The 25,000-nt window shown below is 29.9% G+C and overlaps 1 protein-coding gene across 4 annotated transcripts in view; it reads left to right on the forward strand.

Moving 5' to 3' along the window:
* Positions 1–25,000, forward strand: part of LOC124955033 (semaphorin-1A-like) — a 294,486-nt gene that overhangs the window by 192,749 nt on the left and 76,737 nt on the right. For all 4 annotated transcript variants that reach the window (XM_047508853.1, XM_047508850.1, XM_047508851.1 and 1 more), the window contains one exon: positions 467–637. In XM_047508853.1, coding sequence (XP_047364809.1) covers positions 467–637 — 171 coding nt within the window. The remainder of the gene's footprint in view (positions 1–466; positions 638–25,000) is intronic.

The following is a 25,000-nucleotide window of genomic DNA, read 5'->3' on the forward strand; positions in this document are numbered from 1 at the left end:
AACACGATATATATATATATTTTTTTTACACGCCGAAGAGTGAAAAAAAAAAAAAGAAACGAATAAATAATAAAAATTTTTTAATAAAAAATCTTTCCGCATAAACGAGTCATGAAATGAATATAGATTAGAGAATGAAATTAATAAAAAAAAAAAATAAATAAATAAATAAATAAAGAAATAAAGAAAGAAAGAAAGAAAGAAAGAAAGAAAGAAAGAAATAACAAAGAAAGAAAAAAGCAAAAAAGAACGAATAAATAATAAAGCATTTTTAAATAAAAAATCTTCTTGCATTAAAGAATTATAAAATGAACATAGATTAATAAAGGAAGAATGAAATTAGTTGAAGAAAAGAAAGAAAAAAAAAAGAAAGAAAAGAAAGAAAGAAAAAAAAAAAAAGAAAAAGAAAAAGAAAAAGGAAAGAAAAGAAAACTAACCCGAAGCAAATTTAATTTATTTGTTCCAGAGGTTCCAATGGTCCAGCAGCGGGGCACACAGGGAGCTATGTAACCTGAAGGGTAGGAGCGACGACGAGTGTCAGAATTACTTGCGAGTATTCGGTAGGCAGGGCCCGAATAAGTTCCTCGTTTGCGGCACGAACGCTTACAAGCCGCTCTGCAGGCAATTCACGATCAAGGTGAGTCCACGCGAGGGTAAGATTAACGCGTATCGATAACATCTTTCGAGGATCGATGTTGCCACGGCACGGGAAGGCAGCGACCACGAACAAGAGAAGAGAGAAGGAGAAAGAGGTGGAAAAGACGAGGGTGACTTTTCACCCTCTTTTGCCAATCTCCCTTCACCCTTTCCCTTCCCACCTCTCTCTCTCTCTCTCTCTCTCTCTTTTCATTTCTGTATATATATATATATATATATATATATATATACATATATATATCTCAAGCCCGACCCCTGGCGTCCGGCCTGAAGGCGTCTTAATAATGGCACGTCATGGAAAAGCGTCGTCATGCCGGGAATAACGACGACCTGGAAGTGAAAGGAGAGTGAAAGAGAGGGAGAGAGAGAGAGAGAGAATGACTCGGAAGGGTTGAACGACGGAAGGAGAAGAAAAGCGGCGCGAGCGCGTGATTTATCTTCTCGTTTATATATATACGTACATATACCTTTCTCTCTCTCTCTCTCTCTCTCTCTCTCTCTCTCTCTCTCTCTCTTTCACATTCCTGGTAAGCGAAAGAAAGAAAGAAAGAAAGAAAGAAATAGAGAGAGATGGATGCACGGTCACGCGTCAGTAGATTTTTATAGAGAAAGGAGAACGCGGATGAGCAACCATGTCCTTCGATTAAATTCAACGTTAAACGAATCTACGTTTTCTCTATTTCTTCTTTTCTCCTTTCTATCTATCTATCTATCTATCTATCTAATTATCTACCTACCAACATATCTAACTATCTATCTAACTATCTATCTAACTATCTATCTATCTATCTATCTACCTAACTATCTATCTATCTATCTATCTCTTTCTCTCACTAGGCTTTGACTTTATCCATGGTTAATCGTTTTATTCCTCGCGATTCCTTTTCACATTTCAGTCACGGACATCGATAATCAGCTTTTCTTTCCGATGGTGGACAGTCGATGTTGTACTCCTGGGGCGATCCTTCCAATTCATCTCCTTTCTTTCTTTATCTCTTCGTTATTGTTGCCCCCGTAACTATCATTCGTTCAAGGTAAATTGAAGAAAGAGAAGAGATAGAGGTCTCCTACGGATCTTTCCCTTCTAAAAACTATACGATACCCTTTTCCGGTCTCTCTTCGTGGAAATGGTTCAGTGAATTAAAAGAAAGAATTTATTCTTTTTACGTGTATATCTATATCTGTGCGGTTCACGTGTGTCTATGTGTATGTGTGTATGTATTTGTGTGTATGCGGTTATATACTGGGTGAACCCTTTTGTTTGAACGAATCATTACAATTGGTAAGATATAATATTTTCATCGCAAATAATCTAATCTGCATTCGTTTATTTCTATTTCGAAGAATATTATTATATAAAGTATTTGTTTAAGAATGAATGAACAAAGGTATGTACGATTATATACATTTTTATTTGATTGTCTAAATTTTTTTTTTTATTCTTTGTATTTCGAATAAAATTATTATATAGAATATTTGTTTAAAGAATGAATGAATGAAAATGTTTATGATTATATACAGGATGATCCCTTTTGTTTCAAGGAATCATTTCAATCGATAAAATATAATATTTTCGTCGCGATTAATCTACATTCGTTTATTTTTATTTCGAACAAAATTATTATTTAATATATTTCTTTAAAAATCCACGAACAAAGTCGAGAAAGTAAAAGCTGAAGATTTGAAAAAATTTTAAATTGAAATAGATAAAACATATTTTTGTTCGATCGTAACTTTATTTCTATATCGAAAGGAATTGTTATAGAACGTTTGATAAAAAATGAAAAAACTAAATCGAAATAGTAAGTCGAAAAATTGGAAAAAAAATATTACATTGAAAAGTTATATATTTCTCGTTCAAATATTTTTTTCATTTGTTTGAAACGAATGATCTTTATTATTATCGATAAAAAATTTATTTCCATGTTCTAAGATATTTGAAAATTTGTAAAAATTTTAATTGAAAGGATATAAAATTTCTCGTTCGAATATTTTCTTCATTAATTTCGAACGAAATCGTTTTATACGAAACGATCCTTATCATTATCGAAAAGAAATTAATTTTCACGTTTATTCGTAACCATCGTACATTCATTAACGAATGAAGAAATAAAACCGAGAAAGGGAATCGTAAAATAGAAAAAATTTTAATTGGAAGAATACAACATTTTTATTCCGCCATTTAGTCGAAGAAAATTTTTCGTTAAAAACGATCTCTGTTATTATCAAAAAGTTATTAATTTTTACATTCCTCATAACTATCGAACATTCATTCAGTAATGAATAAATAAAATCTAGCCGACAGAATCGAAAAATTCGAAAAATTTCAATCAAATGATAGATCTATTACGATAACTTTTTATTCCTTCATATGTTTCAAAGAGAAACCATTTTGTATAAACGTCCTTTATAATTATCAAAAAGAAATTAATTTCTCACGTTGTTGTTAAATTATTCGTAAGAATTCGTTGAAGAATGATTAAACAAGGATAAAAATTTCAAGGGAAATAGGTGGAAGGGATGAAATTTTTAAAAATTTAATGGTTTACTTTTAACGAGCCAAGTTCAGAAAGACTTTAGCTGGTAAGAAAGTTAACGAGTCACCCTCTATAGAAAGTCACTTAAATATGTATATATACGTGCATACGCACTTAGTTTACATAGTTACATACAACATAAATATTACATAAATACATGTACATATATATATATATACACATATATATATGCATATACACATACATACATAGATAGACCTAAATATCTCCTTACGTTACGTTAAGAAACAAAGTATCGTATGTCGAAATGTTGGCTCGTATGTCGTTAAGAATACTTCTTCGAAATAATCGCTCGAAAGGACTTCCACTTTTAGTCTTCTCTCCCTCTCTCTCTCTCTCTCTCTCTATATATATATATATATATATATATATATATATATATATATATATATATATCTTCTTTCTCGCGATATCGAAAAACGTCGTAGACTCCCTTGATGGAAAGAAAAGTAGTGTATATCCTCTTTCGACATTCCAATATCCCTTTCGTGTATCATCGGACTATCAGCCGTAGATACCTATTACATTTACCGGCTTTCGAACCTGTAGACCGAAGCTAATTCTACGATCGTGATACGCGAAGAAAACTAAAACTCAAATTTTCTATCTTCCTTCTCGTTTAGTCGAGAAGAAACTCTACGTCCAACTACTATTACTACTACTACTACTACTACTACTACTACTATTACCTACCTTCCTACCATGACTTTATTCCTTCGGGAATCTAATTCTCTCGCGCCCTAACCAGAAAACTTGGCGACTTCATTTCTGGCGCGGTGTCGAATGTCGTTAAAAACTCGTCGAATAATCCGATGAACGAGTTTACCTTGCCAGAGAGAGAGAGAGAGAGAGAGAGAGAGAGAGAGAGAGAGAGAGAGAGAGAGAGAGAGAGAGAGAGAGAATAAAGCTCCAATGGATGCTACGAAGGAAAGTATTGCCTCCGAAGGGTTCTCCCTTACGATCTTAACTAAGAAAAAAGATAAAAAGATAGGAACGTCCGGAGTGTCAATTTCAATCGATTTAAAACCGATAATTCTTTCCTTAAAGTTTCATTGCGATTTTTTTATCTTGTTTTGTTTTGTTTGGTTTATTTTTTTGTTTTTGTTTTTTCGTCAATTAAGGTTGCATCCTTAATCCTTATTCAGGAAAAGTTAATGGACTTTTCCAAAAGTTTTCTATTTACTTTGATTTTCTTTTTCTTTTTTCTTTTTTCTTTTTTTTCTTTTTTTTCTTTTTCCTTTTTTCTTTTTTTTTTTCTCTCTATCGAATCGAAAGCAACTGACGATTTTATCCCTTTTATTAATTTGTTTCGATGATAACGCGGTCGATAATTGACATCAAAAGTAAACCGTGAGGTGGAGTAAATATTTCATTTTTTTTTTTTTCTTTCTTTCTTTTTCTTTTACTTTTTTATTTTTTATTTTTTATTTTTATCACAAAAAAAAAATGTTCGTTTATAAATCGAACGTCGATAGTAAACGTAAAATAAAACGTATTTGCGTGAGCTCGAGGACGAGTTGAAAAAATGAATTTATACGAAAGAGAAAAGGAAAAAAAAAATAAAAGAAAGAGAAAAAAGAAAGGAATAATAATTGTTCGTTCTAATCGAACGAAAAATAATCGATTAGGTGAATTCGAAAGTAAAGAAAAACGGAGCATAAATTTTCTGTCAAAGCAGAGATATAATTTTTCTATTTAAGCTCCTGCGCTTTGTGGTAATTGAATCGTCGAGGGAGAAAAACGAAAGTTTTCGAACCCTTTTGAAAAACGTGCCCTGTATAAATTTATAACAAAATCTAGCGCGAACAAACCGAGACGGTGTTTTAGTAGTTGTAATGATAGTAGCTTTGGAGGATGGAAAGGAATGAGGGAGAGAGATAGAGAGGGAGGAGGGAGGAGGGGGATGGGAAAGGGTACGTTCGCGGTACGAAGCATTAAAGTCGCTGTAAAATCGCAACTTTACTTCAACGAAACGGCATGGCCGCGCATTTTAATCACCATCGTTCTCATTACGAGCACACCAGAGCGCCGTCGTTTATCGCTGGAAAGACGAAATAAAAACTCGGGTTCTTCTTTCTATCTTTCTTTCTTCCTTGTTTTTTTTCTTTCTTACCTTTCTTCCTTCCTTTCTTTCTTTCTTTCTTTCGACAACGATGATGACGACGCGAGAAAAAATTCGTAACTCGGAAAGAAAGAAAGAAAGAAAGAAAGAAAGAAAGAAAGAAAGAAAAAACGAACAACAAAAGAAACATAGTGTTTCTCAAAAACTTTCATGTATTTCGTCGTTTGCAACTTTTAATTTATGGATTGTTACAGTCAAGAAATTTTCAAATTACGAAGTAAAAAGAAATATAAAATGAAATAAAATAAAAGAAAATATTTGTTCGAATTTATTTTCATTAAATTACTAATAATTGATTTTGATTTTCAATGTAAATTTATTAGAATTTGAATAAAAGTATTAAAATTTATGATTCGGTTTCTGTTTCTGAAATTTTGCGGTTAACGTTTCATGTAACCGTTCGAAAAAATTAAATTAATTTTTCAACAGATTGAACGTTTTCGAACTACTTGGACGTTATTGTTCATCATTGTGAAAATAACTTTTATTTCTACCTTGTGTTTCATTGTAAAATTATTATTATTATTATTATTATTATTATTATTATTATTATTATTATTATTATTATCATCATCATTATTATTACGATTATTAACGACTGTAAATTTTAATATCATTGTATCGAAAGAGATTTTATATGTATCGCATAATTTTGATGATACGTACGAAAATATTTAAATCCCTTTCGAAATCGAATATATTTTTCTAGGCTGGCGATAAACGAAGAGAACGTATTGCATTTTTGAATAGGCGGGAAGAAATTAATATGCTATATGAAGTATACACGTGAAAATTTTTAAAATTGCTTTTTGGTTGCCACAGCTGTAATTGTGCTTTTTTTTTCTTTTTTTTTTTTTTTTTTTTTTTTTTTTTTTTGGAAGTTCTCTGTCACAGATATTTTTTCTTTTTTCTTTTTTATCAAGTGTACATACGCAATTTATTAAGTTTTTTTTTTTTCTTCTTTCTCGTTCTTTCTTTTTTCTTTTTTTAATTGTATTTTTCTATTCCTTTATTTTTTTTTTCACCTTTTTTAATTCTTTACACACGCACACCACATAAAATACTAATATCTTTATATTTACTCAAAAATTCAGAGAGCGTTGTGCGTGGTCAAAAAAAAAAAAAAATAAATAAATAAAAAAAATACAAAAAAATAAAAAAAAAAATGAGAGAAAAAAGGAAGAAAAAAAATATAGATAAATAAAAAAAAGTTATTCAATTCCAAAAGGTGTCTGAATATTTTCGTGATCTGCCATATCTCTCCGCACGTATTCGTCCAGTGTGGTGCATTTAAATGTTTGACCATCATCGTTTTTCCACGATTTTCAAGCGTGAAACATTGTATATTTGCATAACAAATGAAAAGCATTTCCGTCCTGCGAAACAAGTTGTCGTGAAAGAATAAGCAGTGTTATTACTTCGACTTTTGCCCTAAATTTCATCTCATCTTTCTCTCCCTCTCTCTGTCTCTCTCTCTCTCTCTCTCTCTCTCTCTCTCTCTCTCTCCCTCTCTGTCTACCTCTCTCTCTTTCTCTCTGATTCTATATCTTCTCTATATCTTCTCGAATAGAAACAGTTGAGGCAAAATAATGTTTCTATCGACATCGAAACAAAAAAAAAAAAAAAGAATTTCATTCCTTTTTCTAGGTCACCATCGATAAAACATATATAAAAATATTCGATCTTCTCCTCGACGATCTCAATTTTTACGATATATTTAATTTAAAAAACGATTATACTGATAATAATTTTCATTTGAAAATAATCGTCGGTTTAACGTCAAATAATCATATTATCCAAATTTATTAGATTTTTCAATATAATTTTATTATATTTCTCGTAGATAATTTAAAAATTTTTTTTTAAAAATTCATTTTCAAACTCTCTTTTCGTTATAACGAGAGAAACACATATTGGATTATTCGTAGATACATGCATGTATGTATCATATAGTTATGCGTGTGTGTGTTTGTATATGTGTGCCTGTCGACGAAGAAGAAAAATAGGTGAAGCTTCTAAAGGAACCAGGCTTTGCGATAGGCGATCTCCGAACGTAATATCGTAGGACGTAGTAGTAGGTAATAGAATAAACACTTTTGTCGACGGGAATATCGAGATAATCGAATATCATATCGGAAAATATGGACGTGCCGTGTCAACGGCAGACCTTGCAGCCTTCTGCCGTTGATGTCCGCACGGTTCTCTCTCTCTCTCTCTCTCTCTCACCCTCTTTCTCTCTCCCTCTCTCTCATTTTCTCTCTCTCTCTCTCTCTCTCTCATTTTCTCTCTCTTTCTCTCTCTTTCTATGTGTGTTACGTATTTACTTCTCTTCCTCTCACCCCCATTTTCTCCACCCTACACTTTCTGTGTAACGCATATGATCCATAAAATTGAGTCCTATTTTACCGACAAAGGGATCGACGTTCTCTTCCAAGCGTACCTAGCTACCTACCTTTCGTATCGTTTTACGGTATCGCGTAAAAGAAACTGTCATTTTCTCTCTCTCTCTCTCTCTCTCTTTCTCTCTCTCTCTCTCTCTCTCTCTCCCCCCCCCTTTTTATACATAATTTGAAATGAAATGTTTTATTTTATTGAAAATAAAAAATGATCATTGTTATTATTATTACATCTTAAAAAAAAAAAAAAGAAAAGAAGGAAATGAAAAAGAAATATATCACATTGGTACAATTTATGAATAATTAGTTTATTTAAAAAAAAATAATGTTATATTTTGAAGAAAATGAAAGAGAGAGAGAGAGAGAGAGAGAGAGAGGAGAAAAATAATGTCGCAATGCAGGCATCACTAATTCAATAAACCAAAAATATATATATATATATATATATGTGTATATAACAATTGTTATAAGAAAGTATTATTATACTTTGAAAATAAAATAATGGAAAAGGAAAATATCGTCAGTATTATTTATAAATTGTTTAAAAATAATATTATTATATCTTGGAAATAATAAAAAAAAAAAAAAAAATAAAAGTAGAACTAATCGTCGCAGTATCAATAGTCATTAGTCTACTTTATAAAAATATATAATAAAAAAACAATAATTAAGAAAATCGATACTTCCAATAAAGACAAAATATTATTATATAGATACTTCAAAAAAAAAAAAAAAAAAAAAAAAGTAAAGGAAAAGAAAAGAAAGAATATAATGTTATAAAAAGTATTATTACATCTTCATAAAAAAGATAAAAAAGAAAAGGAACATGAAAGAGAAACAAATAATCAATAAAATTTATATATATTCAGTTTATTTAAAATAATATAATAAATTTAAAAATAGTATAATAAACGTTGTAAAAATTATCATTGCAATATGAAGAAAAAAGGGACAGAGAAAGAGAGAAAGAGAGAGGGAAAGAGAAAGAGAGAGAACTAGAGAGAGAGAGAGAGATAAATAATCGTCACAATTCGAGCATCATTAGTTTGTTCTAAAGAAACAAAAGATAATAAACATTATAGAACGAAAAGATTAAAAAAAGGATTAAAAAAAAGATAAAAAAAGAAAAGAAAAAAGATTTGAAAAAAATAAATATACTAGTTTAATATAACATTTTGACAAGAAAAAAAAAAAAAAAAAAAAAGAAAAAAAGAACGAGAAAGAAATAATCAGGATAATTGAAAAATAATCGTGAAATTAAATGATTGATCGCTCATGCGTAGTTATCACAGATATATGTGGCTCGTAAATAAAAGGATAAAAGGGAAAAGAAGAATCGAAAAGGAAAGCACAATGCCGGAAGAAGTAAAATATTTTCCCGGTTTTGTGGAAAGCAGAAGGTTTACGATTCTCTCTCTTTCTCTCTCTCTCTCTCTCTCTCTCTCTCTCTCTCTCTCTCTCTCTCTTTCTTTCTCGTACCTAATATGTATCTAACACAGGAAGAGAGAGAGAGAGAGAGAGAGAGAGAGAGAGAGAGAGAGAGAGAGAAAGAAAGTGGTAGAAGAGGGTGGAATGTTGAACGAACTCGTCGACCGCGTCGCAAACCTCCGCCGGAAGCCTAATTCTCACGTCCAGCTCGAAAATTCGAGGCCGGACTTCCATTCGAGTCACGCCGGGCAATATGGCTTCCGAATGCCGGGTCATACCTTTGCTTCATCTTCTACTGCTCTACCGAGTATTCCCGTCCACTTTTTCTTCCTCTTTCCTTTCTCCTAACACTAGTGTTACTACAACTACTTCGTCTTCTTCTTCTTCTTCTTCTTCCTTCCTCAAAGTGCACTAAAGATCTTCCGAACTTCGTCTCTGAGCGGCTTTTTTCTTCTTCCCAAAATTTCCAACCCTTCCTGAACTATTTTGATATATATTTTGATTATATATATATATATATATATGATATATATTTTTTATGAAATATATGATATATATTTTATATATATATATTTATATATATATATTTTATATTATATATATATATTTTTTATAAAATATATGATATATATTTTTTTTCTTTTCAACGATATTTTAAAAAGTAAATTGATTTCATCGGGATCATACAATTTTGACACGCTAATTCTGTAACAAAACGATGGGAAATATTTTTCAAATTTATTTTTTTGATCTTGATTTTTATGATTCTTTTATTATTTATATATATTAACAAAATAAATAATATGAAATAAAATGTATATGGGTAATAAAACATATATGAGTATGTGTTGGTATATATATATATATGTATATATAAGGTAGGTATAAGTATATATAAGTACATCTATGGAATAATATAGACTTTTATTTCATTAATATATTTTATTAATATATTTCATTAATAAATAATTAAATTTTTTTTATATATATAAAGAAAAAAATGAATTCTAATATAAATATATACATATATATAAATTTATCGATTTATTTGCCTAAAATTTTATGAAGATATAATAGTATTTTTTATAACATTTATTATATTTTTTTTTTTAAATGAAATACTTTATTTTATGGCAAATTATATATAAATATTATATTTCTCTATATCAAAACAATGATATATATATTTAAACATAATAAAAACATAGATAAAACAATATTAACATGATGATATTTTATACTATTTATAACATTGTTTTTTTATTGTATAAAAATCAATATGTTAAAGTCTAACATACATAATATTTGTTCATAATTTTAAACGGATATTACATACATTGTAAATAGTTACAATATAATACATATGTATATATGTAAATAATAAAATTTAAATTATCAATTTAGATATGCAATTGACAATTAATTGCATGAAATATAAAATAATAATAATAATAAAAAAAAAAAATACATATATATATATATATATATATATATATATACACATATATACACACATATAAATCAATACTCATTGTAGTTACATAAAGAGAAAAATAAAAATAAAAATAATAATTCATATGCCGAACACACGTTGAATTCTTTTATAACTCCGAACGGATATTACACATATTATAAATGGGTTATATACGTAGTTACATATGTATCCATATATGTCCATAAATTTTGAAATCATCGTTGCGAATCGCCGCCTAGCAAAATATCAAACACCATCTGCATTCGAGCCCGTAACGTCGTTCCCCTTATCTCGAATCACCTTCCTTTCCACGCCGAATAATCATAGATATATATATATATATATATATATATATATATATATATATATTACATAGAGTATAGAATTACACATGCCTATATTTACATACACACACATATATGTAGTATATATAATATATACACTAATTCGAATACGGTCTACGACTGGAGAATTTCATTAAGTAGAGCTAAGCACTAATTGTCTAGTTGGAACCATTATGGCCGCCATCTTGATATTAAATTTGGCGATAATCTCAAAGATGGTGCCGAGAGAAAGAGAGCAAGAAAGAGAAAAAGACAAACAGAGACAGAGAGAGAGAGAGATAGAGAGAGAAAAGGAAAACGAAGCAAGCAGAGACGGAAATTAAGGAAAATACTCGTTAAAGAGGCACATATATTATAACCCCCATCTCCCGGTTTTTCATTCTCGCGGATGATAGAGATCTTTCTTCTCCTCTTTCTCTCTCTTTCTCTCTCTCGTTCTCTTTCTTTTTCGTCTACCATTTTTTGCGTCACCGCGAAAATATATAGTCAGCTGGGTTGGGTGTACGTGCTGTGGCCTTTTTAAAAATGAGACGTGCGATATCCCAAAAGGTAGAAGGAAGAAAAAAAGAAGAAAATATATAAGAAGGAACCAGGAGAGAAAGAGAGAGAGAGAGAGAGAGAGAGAGAGAAAGGTAGAGATAAAGAAAAGAGAAAGAAGAAAAAGGAAAAGAAAAAAAGATTAGACGAATACGAATGGCGTAGGCGTGGCTTAGAGAGAGCATTCTCTCTCTCTCTCTCTTTCTCTTTCTTTTTCTTTCTTTCTATCTCTTTCTCTGTGGTCGGTAGAATATCACGGTAAAACTCTTCTCTTTAACGAATAGAAGAGTGACAAGTTATTTTAAGATTTAATTACTTTTAATGCGAAACTTCCTTGGCGTGAGTGCTACTCGAGCATGATTAAGTCGGACGTTTGTCCAAATGGACCTGTGGAATATCGAGCGGACAAGTACAGACCAAGAAAAAGAGAAAAGAAAAAAGAGACAAAGAAAGAGACATAAAGAGAACGAAAGAAAGAGAGAGAGAGAGAGAGAGAGAGAGAGAGAGAGAAGTTACTTACTTGGCTTAACCAACCTTCGACTTCTCCTTTTCTTTCTGTCTTAGTGTGTATCTATCTATCTGTCTCTGTATATCCTTTTTCCGTATGAATAATCTCACCCTTTGTCATGTAACGAGTAAATTCGGAAGCGAGAATTCGTTCGTTTCGTTCAATGCAAAGCGATGCGCTCTGCTTCTTCTTCTCCTTATTCTTCTTCAAAGAAGAAGATTGTGTACGCCATTTCCGTTTTGTAAGCTCGCCGATGAAAATTCAAAAGCATTCGTTTCAAATGAGAGTGAAAGAGTGAGAGAGAGAGAGAGAGAGAGAGAAAGAAAGAGAGAGAGAGAGAGAGAATACGGGTGTTTCTGTGGAGTAATGCAGCTTCGTTGAACAGTACGATTCTATTAGAATAATGAGTACTTAATTAAGAGCGACTATTTTAATGAATGTTGTATTGTTACGTTTTTCTTTTTTTTTTTTTCTTTCTTCTCTTTTTACTTTTTATTTTTTGTTTTATTTTTATTTTTATTATTATTTTTCTCCTTTTTTTTTTTTTATTTTTTGTTTTTGTTTCTTCTTTTTTTTTTTTTTTTTTTTTTTTTGTCAAATTTCTATACATCATAACAGTAATTACTGAATAATATTCAAAGAAAAATATCTTACGTTGATTTTCTTATCGTTAGATCAAAAATTGCGGTTTTCTCTTTCTTTCTATCTTTCTTTTTCTTCGTTTTCTTTTGTCCCTCCTTCTTCTTTCATACTATATTTTAGTTTGTTTTATTTAACAGGTCAGTTGTACGTTGGTTCAATATTGTACGAGAAAAAAGCCTTAATCTCACAATAATTAGTTTCTTTTTTTCTTTCTTTCAATATACATAGCTACTTTCTCTATATAAAGAAAGACGCAATTAACTTTATATACCTATTTCGAAGCTAATTTTAATTGGGTAAGAATCAAATAGTAATACAATAATAATAATTATAATAATAACGATAATAATTATCATAATAATAATAATATTAATTATTATTATTATTATTATTATTATTTTATTAAATAATTTGTTATTATTATGGCAGATTATTGTTTTGCAATTTTTATTTGAAACAACTTTTATAGTATTACTCTGTGGTACGTAATACACTATTGTAATAATTTATTTTAATATTCTCTCTCTCTCTCTTTCTCTCTCTCTCTCTCTCTATCTATCTCTATCTCTTTTTCTCTTTCTTTTGTAATAATTATGTAAAAGATACGTTAGTTACACCGTCATAATTTTATCGACATTTAAGAATATGACAGTGATTTCATTCCTCACATTTTATAAATTTTGGATAAAAATTGTTGGCTTTTGAATATTCCCGTGTTCTCTATACGAACGTACAAGTACATTTCACATCTTATAAAAAAAAATGGAAAAAAAAAAGAAAAATATATATATATATATATATATACAGCTTCAACCAAACTTATCAAACCTGAACATGACTGCTAACATAAAAAAAAAAAAAGAGAAACAAAAAGAAAAAAAAATGACAAAAATAAAAAAGAAAAAAGAGTTGAGAAAAAACGAAAAAATGATCGATGTTTGTACGAAAGTGGGATTTTTTGCAGTTCATTAAACAGGAGAGAGAGAGAGAGAGAGAGAGAGAGAGAGAGAGAGAGGAGAGAGAAAAAGAGAGAAAGAGAGAGTCCATTCGACGAATCCGATAAGCTTGATTTCCGTAGGTTCTAGCTTCAATTAACGTCGGTATATAATCGGATAACGCATATGGCGCGGTAATCGAGAGAAGAGTACCAAGAGAGGAAGCTGTGGAGTTAGAGGCGGGGGGGAAAGTCCGGTTTGCTGCGCTTTACTCTAAACAGATGTTCGACCGAATGGCCGAGTGGGTTTATCGACCGCCATTACCGCGAACTTAATGAACCCCTACCCATGCCTCTTCATCACTGAACAACGTGAACATCCCCCTGTTCCTCCACCTCACCTCTTGGCCAAGCTCGACCACCTTCGAAATGCTCTCACGATTTGTCCGAAATAAATTAACAGAAATTCAAGAAGTCTTCTTCGCAAATTGTATTCTTTTTTTTCCTCCGCTTTTTTTTTTCTTTTTCTTTTTTCTTTTTTTTTTCCCTCACCTCCCCCCACCCCTCCTCCTTTCTTTCTATTCATATCCCAAATGGAATTTTCTTCAAAAACTTCTTTTGACGAATTTTCACAGCCATTGAACATTAATATTCATCGTTAATTACAAATTTTTGCGGATATTAAAAAAAAATTTATTTTTTTATAGAGACTATTAGGAATCAGTCGAATGTACCGAGAAGAAAAAAAAAAAAAAAGAAAAATATTGCGTAATAATTAATTTTTTCTTTCCCTTTTTCTTTTTTCTTTTTTCTTTTCTTTTTTTTTTTTTTTGTTTTTGTTCTTTTATTGCTGCATTAGAAAAGATTCTTAATAAATGTGGAAACTAAATTTCACTGTACACTTTTTTTTTTAGTATATTTATAATATATTTTCTATTTGTATAAATAATAACGATATTGTTGAAAATATTTGGAAACGTAGGAACAATCATGCAACAATATTAACGTTTTATTTATTTCATTTCATTTCTTTTCTCATTTTCACTAAGTGATATTTTTGACATGACCCATTATATTTTTCTTAGAAAGAGACATAAAACGGGTAATAGATACCATAAACTAACTATTTCTTAAATGTCATTTAATCTATCGTACATAGGTTGAATAAACAAAGTTTTATTTAAACGATAAATTACGTAATAATTTTACGGTGAAAGTTCGACTCGAACGAATATAAACTTTAAGTTCGGAAAAAAACGATGCACCGCTGTGAGTATACCTCATTATTTTTATAAAAGAAAAGAAAAAAAAAAATAATAAAAAAATAAAAAGAAAAAACGAAAAAAGCAAAGAAAGAAAGAAAAAAAAAAGAAAATTTCAAATAATTAATACGGCGTCGTTCTTTTCGCTAACGAGCAATCTAGATTCGCTGGGGAAAGAAATTCGCAATTTTTTTTATTTTTTTTTATTTTTTTTTAGGAATACATTTCTGTTTATATTGTTAAGAATCAGAGGATATTTTATTAATAATTTAATTTATATTAAATAAAAAATAAAAGAAAGGAAAAACTATCTGAAAATAAAGAAAAACCACGCACCTCGCTGAAGAATAAATTTTGAAAAAGATTTTGCCCGATCGAATAACGAAATTATTCGAATAATTTTTAAATAATAAATTTCAAGAGTTGAAACGTAGAATTTTGTGATCGTATTTCGAATTAAGATCGTTTTCCTCTTGTTTTTTTTTTTTTTTTTTTTTTTTTTTTTTTTTTTTTTTTTTTTGTTTTAATATAGAAGCTTCGTATTTTTATTAGCTGCCGTGACATCACCTTTGAGAATTTATTTAAGCCGAGCTTGTGAAGCTTGTCGAAGAAATACGGCGAACGAAGAACGACGTTCAAACGATCGAAAAAATTCAAAAGCGAAGCAGCGAATATTTTTTTTTCCCTTTCCTTCTCTTTCCTTTTTTTTCCTTTTTTTTTCTTTTGTTCATGGTTTTACTTTTCTTTCTTTTTTTTTTTCATTTTTCTACAGATTTATATAGGTCACAGTGTCAACGAACAGTTAAGAAAAAAAAAAAAAAAAAAGAAAAGAAAGCAAAAAAAAAAAGGAAAAAATAAAGGAAAAAATAAAACGTAGTCACGAATTTTCATTTTAATGAAGGCAAACGTATAATTTTTAAACTTATGACTATCCTCTCGAGCATTACTTAAAGGATCTAATTAGCCTCTCATCCGTGTCATATGGTTTTTCTTTCTTTCTTTCTTTCTTTCTTTCTTTCTTTTTTCTTTTTTCCTTTTTCCTTTTTTCTTTTTTCTTTTTTCTTTTTCTTTCTTTTCTTCATCAACAAATTTAACTTGTACACTATGTTTCCGGGACAATTTTACGAATTCAACGAATAATTTATATTGATCCTTTTTTAAGAATTAAAAATACAAAAGTATTAAACTTTAATATAAAAATTGTTCTAACGTATTACGAAAGAAAAGAAAAGAAAGGAAGAGAGAGAGAGAGAGAGAGAGAGAGAGAGAGAGAGAGAGAGAGAAAGAAAGAGGATAAAAAAAAAAGGAATAGGTAAATTATCCTATCACCGGGTAGAAATATTTTCATGCAAGAAACGAACGAACAAAGTTGAAAACGCAATAGCAAGTACAAACGATGAATGAGAGAAAAGAAAAAGGAAAAGGCAGACATAGAAAAAACGAGAGATAGATAGAGATAGATGGAGAGGGAAAGAGAGAGAAAGAGTGAGAGATAGAGAGAGAGGGAGAGAGAGAGAGAGAGAAAGACGTTAAATAGAACGGAAAATAGAACTCCGCGAATCATCGACTCGACAGCACGTCATAAATGTTAAATATCCACTTGGTTTATTTACAGTACCTCATAGTACACCGACTTCAGTTACAACAATGTATTTGTTTCAAACACGCGGGCTACTACGGGTAGGGATAGAGAGAGAGAGAGAGAGAGAGAGAGAGAGAGAGAGAGAGAGAGAGAGAGAAAGCAGAGGGATGAAGGATGGGGGATCGGCCAGTAAATATTTTCCTTAGCCGTGTTTATTTGAACTGAAGAAAATTTAATTAGAGCTTAGAGCGTTCGCTTTATTACAAACAATTCTCTTGCTGTCGCTCGTGAAGGGTGCTTCGGCTACAAAAAAAAAAAAAAAAGAAAGAGGAGGGAGAGGGGCCGGGGCGGCGGAGGAAGTGGGAAACGATGTTTTATTTCTTTGAGTTTTCTTTTTTATTTTGGTATTTTTTTTTCCGTTTTCTTTTTTTTTCGCATTTCATTTTTTCTTATTCATCTATTCCTCCTTTTTTATTATTATTTCTAATATATTATTTCTTCTTCTTCTTCTTCTTCTTCTTCTTCTTCTTCTTTTTTTTATTATTTTAATTTTTTCCTCATCGAAATTATTCTTATAACGAATAATGCCGATGAAACTATCTATGAAGAGGCTGAAAGTACCGAGTGTACTCACTGGAAATACCTTTGTGAAGAAACTAAAGGAATATCTACACACAAATACATACACACACACACACACACACACACACACGTGCATATAATAGTGCAAGTGAGACAGAGAGAGAGAGAGAGAGAGAGAGAGAGAAAATATAAACGTACGATCGTGATATACACGCATACACGTGCACCGCTCATACACAACAATTTTCTCGATTTTCTTTGAAAGCCATCCTTGTGGCTGCTTCTCTTCTCATGTAATATCGATGATACGCCAAGAAAGGATAGCGTATTTTATTTGGCAACCGGTACGTAAAATATGCTTCTCTCTTTTACAATGCTATTTATATTAAATATTATACGTTTAGGTACAGACAAATGTACAAAAGGAAAGAAAAGTAAAAGGAAAGAGAAAAATGGGGATGGCTGCGTTTAATGATAATCATAATAATTATATTGATTTATTGTACGTTTTTACTTATTCTTCTGTAACTTAATGATTTTCAATATTTCCTATTTCATTGTTAAAAAAGAATTTCTTTTTGTTTTTGTTTTTGTTTTTGTTTTTTGTTCTTCTTTTTAATACGTTGAATGAACAAAATTGTTTTCTCAATGGGATCGAAGTGATTGCCACCGAGGAAAATTTACAAACGAATTACTATTAAATCGACTAAGTCGAATGTCATTGAAAAAAATGTTCGAATGTGAATTGAAAAAAATGCAAATGAATTGATAATATTTTAGTTTAACCCTCTATGGGCCCGTGTAACTTTCAGGTCACATTTTAATTTGTCGAGATTCTACTAAATAATTATAGCTTTTTTCATGAGATGGCGCATAAATCTTAAGTTAATTTTTTTGAATTTAAACCAAAAATTCGGCCCATAGAGGGTTAAAATAAAAAGCGTGTCACATGACGAAAGTAAATAATTGTTATTAATAATTCTAATTTCTGTTAAGAAATAAAATAACGTATAAGAAAAATGAATAAAGAGTAAAGAATAATGAATGGGAATAATGAATAAGGAACATTTATATTCTTTGCATTTATAATGTGAAACATGAAAATTATTATTTCGAATGTTAATTATCAAGTGTACTCAGTTTCGTTGCATTCGAAATTAACAAATATAATATTTGACAAAAATAGAATTTTCTGATTAAATGTGTTAGAACGGATATGAATAGAAGCGGAGCTTATTATATTTCTTTTAGAATATGTTGTTACTTTTATCTTGCATATTTTTTTTTATAATTTTTTAATCGAAAATTAAATACTTTTAATTGATTAAGAAATTTTTATGAACAATCGAATGCATTATAAAATCGAATGACCACCAATGAAACAATCTCACTATTGATAAGAATATAGTTTTATTTAATTATAAGATTCAATATAATTTATCATTAAAAAAGTCAAATTTGGAAAAATCAAAATCGTTGTAAGGAATCGCGAAAGACGAATATTAATTAGCAAGACAGTCTCTTATTAACGTATTAAATCAATTGTACAGTTCGTCGATTAGTTGATGACATCAGTCGTCTGAAAATTTAAAAGAGTGAGAAAGAGAGAGAGAAAGAGAGAGAGAGAGAGAGAGCAAGAAGGAAAAAGCGAAGACATCGTTTCGCATTACTCTTCGAAAAGTAACAATAACAACAAAGCAACGACACAATAAAAATAGAAGTTAACAACTACGAGAAAGAAATTGCGTGTTGTTCGTGACTTCGATTCGCAACGAGTTATTAAAATTCATTCTCACGCTACCTTCTACGGTGGACCTTCGCGATATAAACGTGGACACGCATAACGAATACGTTTATCTTTACACGAATACACAACGACGCATATTTTAAAACGAATCGAAAAATTTTTATTTAAATATCATGATATAATAATTCTTATTAATTATCTCATCTAATTTCATTACTTTTGTTATCTAAATGGATACGAAAAGATAGAAAAAAAGAAAGAAGAATCAACCTTATGCAACGTTATTTTGAAATAACACGTGAAATTCTAACGTGAAATAATACACGATGATACGTATTTTAAAACGATAGGAAAATTTTTCATTTCAATATCTAGGGTCTAATAATTTTTATTAATATTTTCATCTAATTTCGTAACTTTTATTTTTTATAAAAAAAGATAGACACTTAGTAATATGATATTTTGTAGTATAAAATGAAAACGTAAAATTCGTATGAGAAATAAATTCCACATTTATTCGTATTTTAAAACGAATCGAAAAATTTTATTTAAATATCAGGATACCAGTAATTTTTATTAATTGGTACATCAATTTCATGAATTTCATTGTCCACGAAAAAAGATATACTCTGTGTAATATTACTATTTTACAATATCACGTGGAAGCGTGAAATTCTTACGTGAAATAAATTCACACGAATATACTACAATATAATGATGCATATTTTAAAACAAATCGAGAAATTTCATGAAATATCAACCTTTAATAATTCTTATTAATTGTTTAATCTAATTTCATGAACTTAGTCATTTGCGTAAAAGAGAAACAAAGAAATAGAGAGAGAAAGAAAGAAAGAGAGAGAGAGAGAGAGAGAGAGAGAGAGAGAGAAAGAGAAAATGACAGATATTTTGTAATACTATTTTCTAGTATCACATAGAAGCGTGAAATTCACGTAGAACAAACTGTTTCGTAAAGGTCGGATAAGTGATGTTAGTATGTGCGAGAATGAATGAAACAAAGAGAGAGAGAGAGAGAGAGAGAGAGAGAGAGAGAGAGAGAGGGAGAAAGAGAGAGAGATTTGGAATAGAGAATGTGTATATTTGAGAAAGGGAGAGAGAAAGAGAGAACATTGTAGAGTGTATTCATCTAGTCTTTTATTCGTATCTCCCGCGGGAAGCACCTGTCACTGTGGCACGCAGTGAGACCTGTACGACTAGATACTAGTCATGCTACCTTGTATATGTATGCACACGTGTCCCTTTATATACATATATACATAGATATATATATATATATATATATATATATATATATATATATATATATAGAGAGAGAGAGAGAGAGAGAGAGAGAGAGAGAGATTCACATACATACAAAAATATCATGTTAACACGTTGCATAGTATGAAGATATATATATATATACATATATATATGATAATATATACATATACTATACATATATATATGTTTAGTATATACACATACACATGCAGAGTATGGAGATATATATATATGTAGAAATGCATATAGTGAACTTACGTTCGTGTACGTATATGAGTATGTATCTGTATGCGGGTAACCACGTCATTTCGCTTAAATAAAAGAATCACCGGGGACACTCGTGGTTAATTGGAATAATTAATCGGCTCGCTTCATTGTCCCCCTTTACCCTTCGCTCCACCGCAACCTCATCTTCCATCTCACTCTTTCTCATGATACATGTATACCTATATATATGTAGTATGTATATGTATGCATGTATGTATGTACATATCTATGTATACGAGATACATATATATACTACATATTTATATATTTCTCTCTCTCTCTCTCTCTCTCTCTCTCTCTCTCTCTCTCTCTCCCTGTCCGTTTGTCTGTCTGTCTATCTGTCTGTCTCTCTCTTTCTCTCTTTCGTTCCTGTCGGAAGCACGTAATAGTTGTAACGTACTACTGGGATATCCGTGGTCTTCCTGCTGAAATTTCGCAAGTCCCTAGCCCTTTCCTCGTCCCACTAAGACTTTCTTCTTTCTTAAAATCTTTTCCTCTATCTCTTTTCTTTCTCATAGCTTACGTTCTTTCTTCCTTTCTTTCCTTCTTTCTTTCGAGCACCGAGTGAAGTGCCGTCGCACGAGGGTACTTTTATCAAGTGACTAGATAAAATATTACGTAGGTACTATATATTCGTCTATATATATAGATACACACACATACACACACACACACACATATATATATATATATATTGTACATATATACATATATGTATATATTCATGTGAAAGGGAGAAGTGGGGAAGGGGGTTTGGTACGTGAGCCACGACGTATACATTAATTCTCATCCGTGTTAGAGGACTGTGCTGCTTTCCTCGGCGCAAAGGGGCCGAGCTTTCTCTCTCTCTCTCTCTCTCTCTCTCTCTCTGTCTCTCTCTCTCTTGATTTTAGTGTCTCACCCTCTAAGCTCTTACGAGATACGTCAGATTTTTTCACGAGATAAATCATCGAATACACAAATTAAGCGGCGAGCCTCTCGAGTGCTTCCGGATAAGGGGTGCCGGCTTCATAATTCAAGAAATAGAAGGGCTCTGTTAAGGGTTAAGAATCACCGATGTGGAAAATGTATGTGTGAGAGAGAAAGAAAGAGAAAGAAAGAGAGAGAGAGAGAGAGAGAGAGAGAGAGAGAGAGAGAGAAAGAGAGAGAAAAGATCTTTATAAAGATAAAGAGGGAGAGATAGTCCTGATAAAAATTCAAGATCGATCGACTCCAACGTAGCACTGAATTATAAACGGAAATGATTCATACGTTTTAAACGATTTTAATCGATCACGATGACACATATAATTATGATTAAACTAACAAGGAATACTATTCAATTGTTGATAGAATCGTATACATTTTTTTTGTTATAATATATATATAGATCGAGTATATATATATGTACACTATATATTATATTATATTTATATATATATATATATATATATATATATATATATATGTATATATATATATACACTATAAACATATATTTGGACACAGAGGTCATGAATATGTAAATTAAAATTGATATCGAAAGTTGATCTGACCTTGAAAGATCATGCAACATGGCGGAAGAAGGGAAAGAGAAAAAAAAGTGACGGAAAGAGAATGACAAAAGTTTTATTTTTATATTTTATTATATAAAAATAAATCATAATAAATCATTGATAATAGATGATAATACTAATGGGAGGGAATTAAAAAAATTTTGAAGAATTAGAAGAAAAATTGAAAATATTGGATTGAAACGATATTAATTTGCATTTAGATGAATGCAACTAACAAACTTCGTTTTTTTTTTCATTTCTTGATCAGCGTGAAAATCTAAAAACATTTAAAATTTGATAATCTTTTGTTATAAAACGTGACTAATGTTTATAAGATAATATTGTCACTTTCGATAAATTATAATTAGCTTTTAGTTAGCTTTTAAACATACTTGATCATATTTTTATATCTATCGGTTGAAAATTGATAAAGTCTTAGGGATTAAAATTTTATTGTTATTAATGTATGATAAATATCGGCACGTGTAATCCTATAAACTTGACTGTTCCAATTGCCTTGTTAAATCGTTCGACTGATAAGATTATCATGAACGAATAATAATTATTCATCGTTATGATTTCATTAGTATTATAATTTTATTATCATTATTTTATTAAAATTAATTTTTCATATAATAAAAATAAAACGAACGTTTTGTCATTCCCTTTCTGTCTTTTCTCCATTGTATGATCTCTCGAGGTCAGACGAGTTTTTGCTAGCATTTTAAATTTACATTTTCGTGACCTTTGCGATTACATAATCTAATAATCTGTATGGAAAAAAAAAAAAAAAGAAATTTGTACTATTCCATCACCTAGTCATATTATAATGTTCTAAGAGTCCTTGTAATCCTTCTTTCATCGTTTTGATTTGTTATTCGTTTATATTTCTTTCTTTTTTTTTTTTCGCTGACTATACTCAGATTTATTTTTAGACAGTGAATTGAATGAATATACATAAATAACAATTAATGATCGACGTAATCTATACGAGATAAAACATAATATCTTGGAATAAATTAATTGATAAAAGAAATTCTTAGAATCAACAGTAATATCTTATCTGACAATTCGTTATCTTATAAAATATTTCTCCTGTTATCTAGAGTTTTCCTACTAGGAACTAAAGCTGATACGTCGTTATTTTTGCGAGATATCAGGGACATTAATAGGTATCATAACGAATGAACGATGAGTTTGCTACGATGTTCTCGGAAAAGCATGCTTGATCGAAGATAACGTCTTGTAATAAAAACGTAGGGAATGACATAGGACAACATATTGTTTTTATTTTTAATATTACACACGTCAAACTTTATTACTCTAGAGTCATCCAAAAAGACCTATATATTTATATATATATAAATGAATAAATAAATAAATAAATGAATAAAAAATTAGAAATATATATAGACGACCATTTATCTTTTTTTTTTTTTTTTTTAGCGTATACGTTTACAAACGAGTGTATATAAATTAAAATATAAATGATATATAAGATATATGATATATTTATTAGACGGTAATTGTAATCGTTGGTATATCAATTAATTTCATTTTTTTTTTTTTTTTTTTTTTTTTTATAATATTGTCAAATTTTTGTTTTCTTATTATTAATATTTTTCTTTAACGCTTTTAGTTTTTCATTAAGGAAAGAAAAAATTTTATTAAAGAAATTAATAAAGAATCAAGTCAAAACTACGATCCAATGTTTCACTACTTTTTTTTTCCTTATTTTTAAGATTTCTAGATATAAAAAAAAACGTGAACGAAAAAATAAAGAAAAAAAAATATATATATATATATATTCATCTAATAACGATATCAATTTTCTTATTTTATTATTAATATTTTTCTTTAATCTTTTAAAGAAAGAAACTTTTAGTAAGGAGATTAGTATAGTCAAATAAAAACTTCGATTTAATTTTTCACTTTCTTTCTTTTCTCTAAAGTATCTAAATATAAAGAAAGAACGATAACGAGAAAGAAAAAGAAGAAAAAAAGAAAGGAAAAAAGAAATATATATGTAATATAACATAAAGAATATTTTATATATATACATATATATATATTAGGTTGGTGCGTATGAAATGTCGGATTTTCTTTAATATATTCACTTAAGAATCCGACATTTCATTCGCACCAACCTAATATATATATATTTTTTTTTTTATGTATATATATATACATAAATATATATACATATAAAATATTTTATATTTATACATACATACATACATACACACATACATACATACATACATACATACATACATACATATATACATACATACATATATACATACATACATATATACATATATACATATATACATATATATATATATATACATATAAAATATTTTATATTTATACATACATACATACATACATACATACATATATATATATATATATATGTACATATACATATAAAATTTTGCGTGTGACATATTCGAATGAATCGTGTCGGAACGAAATGGTTGATCCGCTTTGCCTAGCACACGACTCACCGCGAAGCGAGATCGATCGATTGGCTGTTTACTGGCTCGGTGACTCGTATTTTTCCTGCATTTACCCGCGGCCCTGCCTTTAAACGCGATTTCCAGTTACGGCTGACATCGGAGCGGACATCACACTACTACTACTGACAGAAAGAGAGAAAGAGAGAGAGAGAGAGAGAGAGAGAGAGAAAGAGAGGGATAGAGAGAGGGCGTGAGAAAGAAGAGATAATCGTTATCTATTCGTACCGGCGATTTGTTCAACGCATTTCGCGTTTCCAACGATGCATCGTGCAATTTGTTTACTTATGCATACGACTAACACATATACACACACACTCTCTCTCTCTCTCTCTCTCTCTCTTTCTCTGACTCTCATATAGACAGACATAAATATATACAAATGCAATATACCTAGATACGCGCATCTACATAAATGTACAATATTGTTTTTCTTTATTTTTCTGTAATGTTTGAGAAGGTACATGAAAATAATATTTCATAACCGTTGTCTACGTACTCAAGCTCGACCTAAAAATTCAATCGTTCACGTCCTCTCACGAATCCCTTTTATACGAAACCCGACAAATCTCTTCGGATTTCAGTTCGCAAGTCGCGCAAACGTTACGATGAAATAGGA

The sequence above is a fragment of the Vespa velutina genome, chromosome 17, assembly GCF_912470025.1.
Source record: "Vespa velutina chromosome 17, iVesVel2.1, whole genome shotgun sequence".
Taxonomy (NCBI): Eukaryota; Metazoa; Arthropoda; class Insecta; order Hymenoptera; family Vespidae; genus Vespa; species Vespa velutina.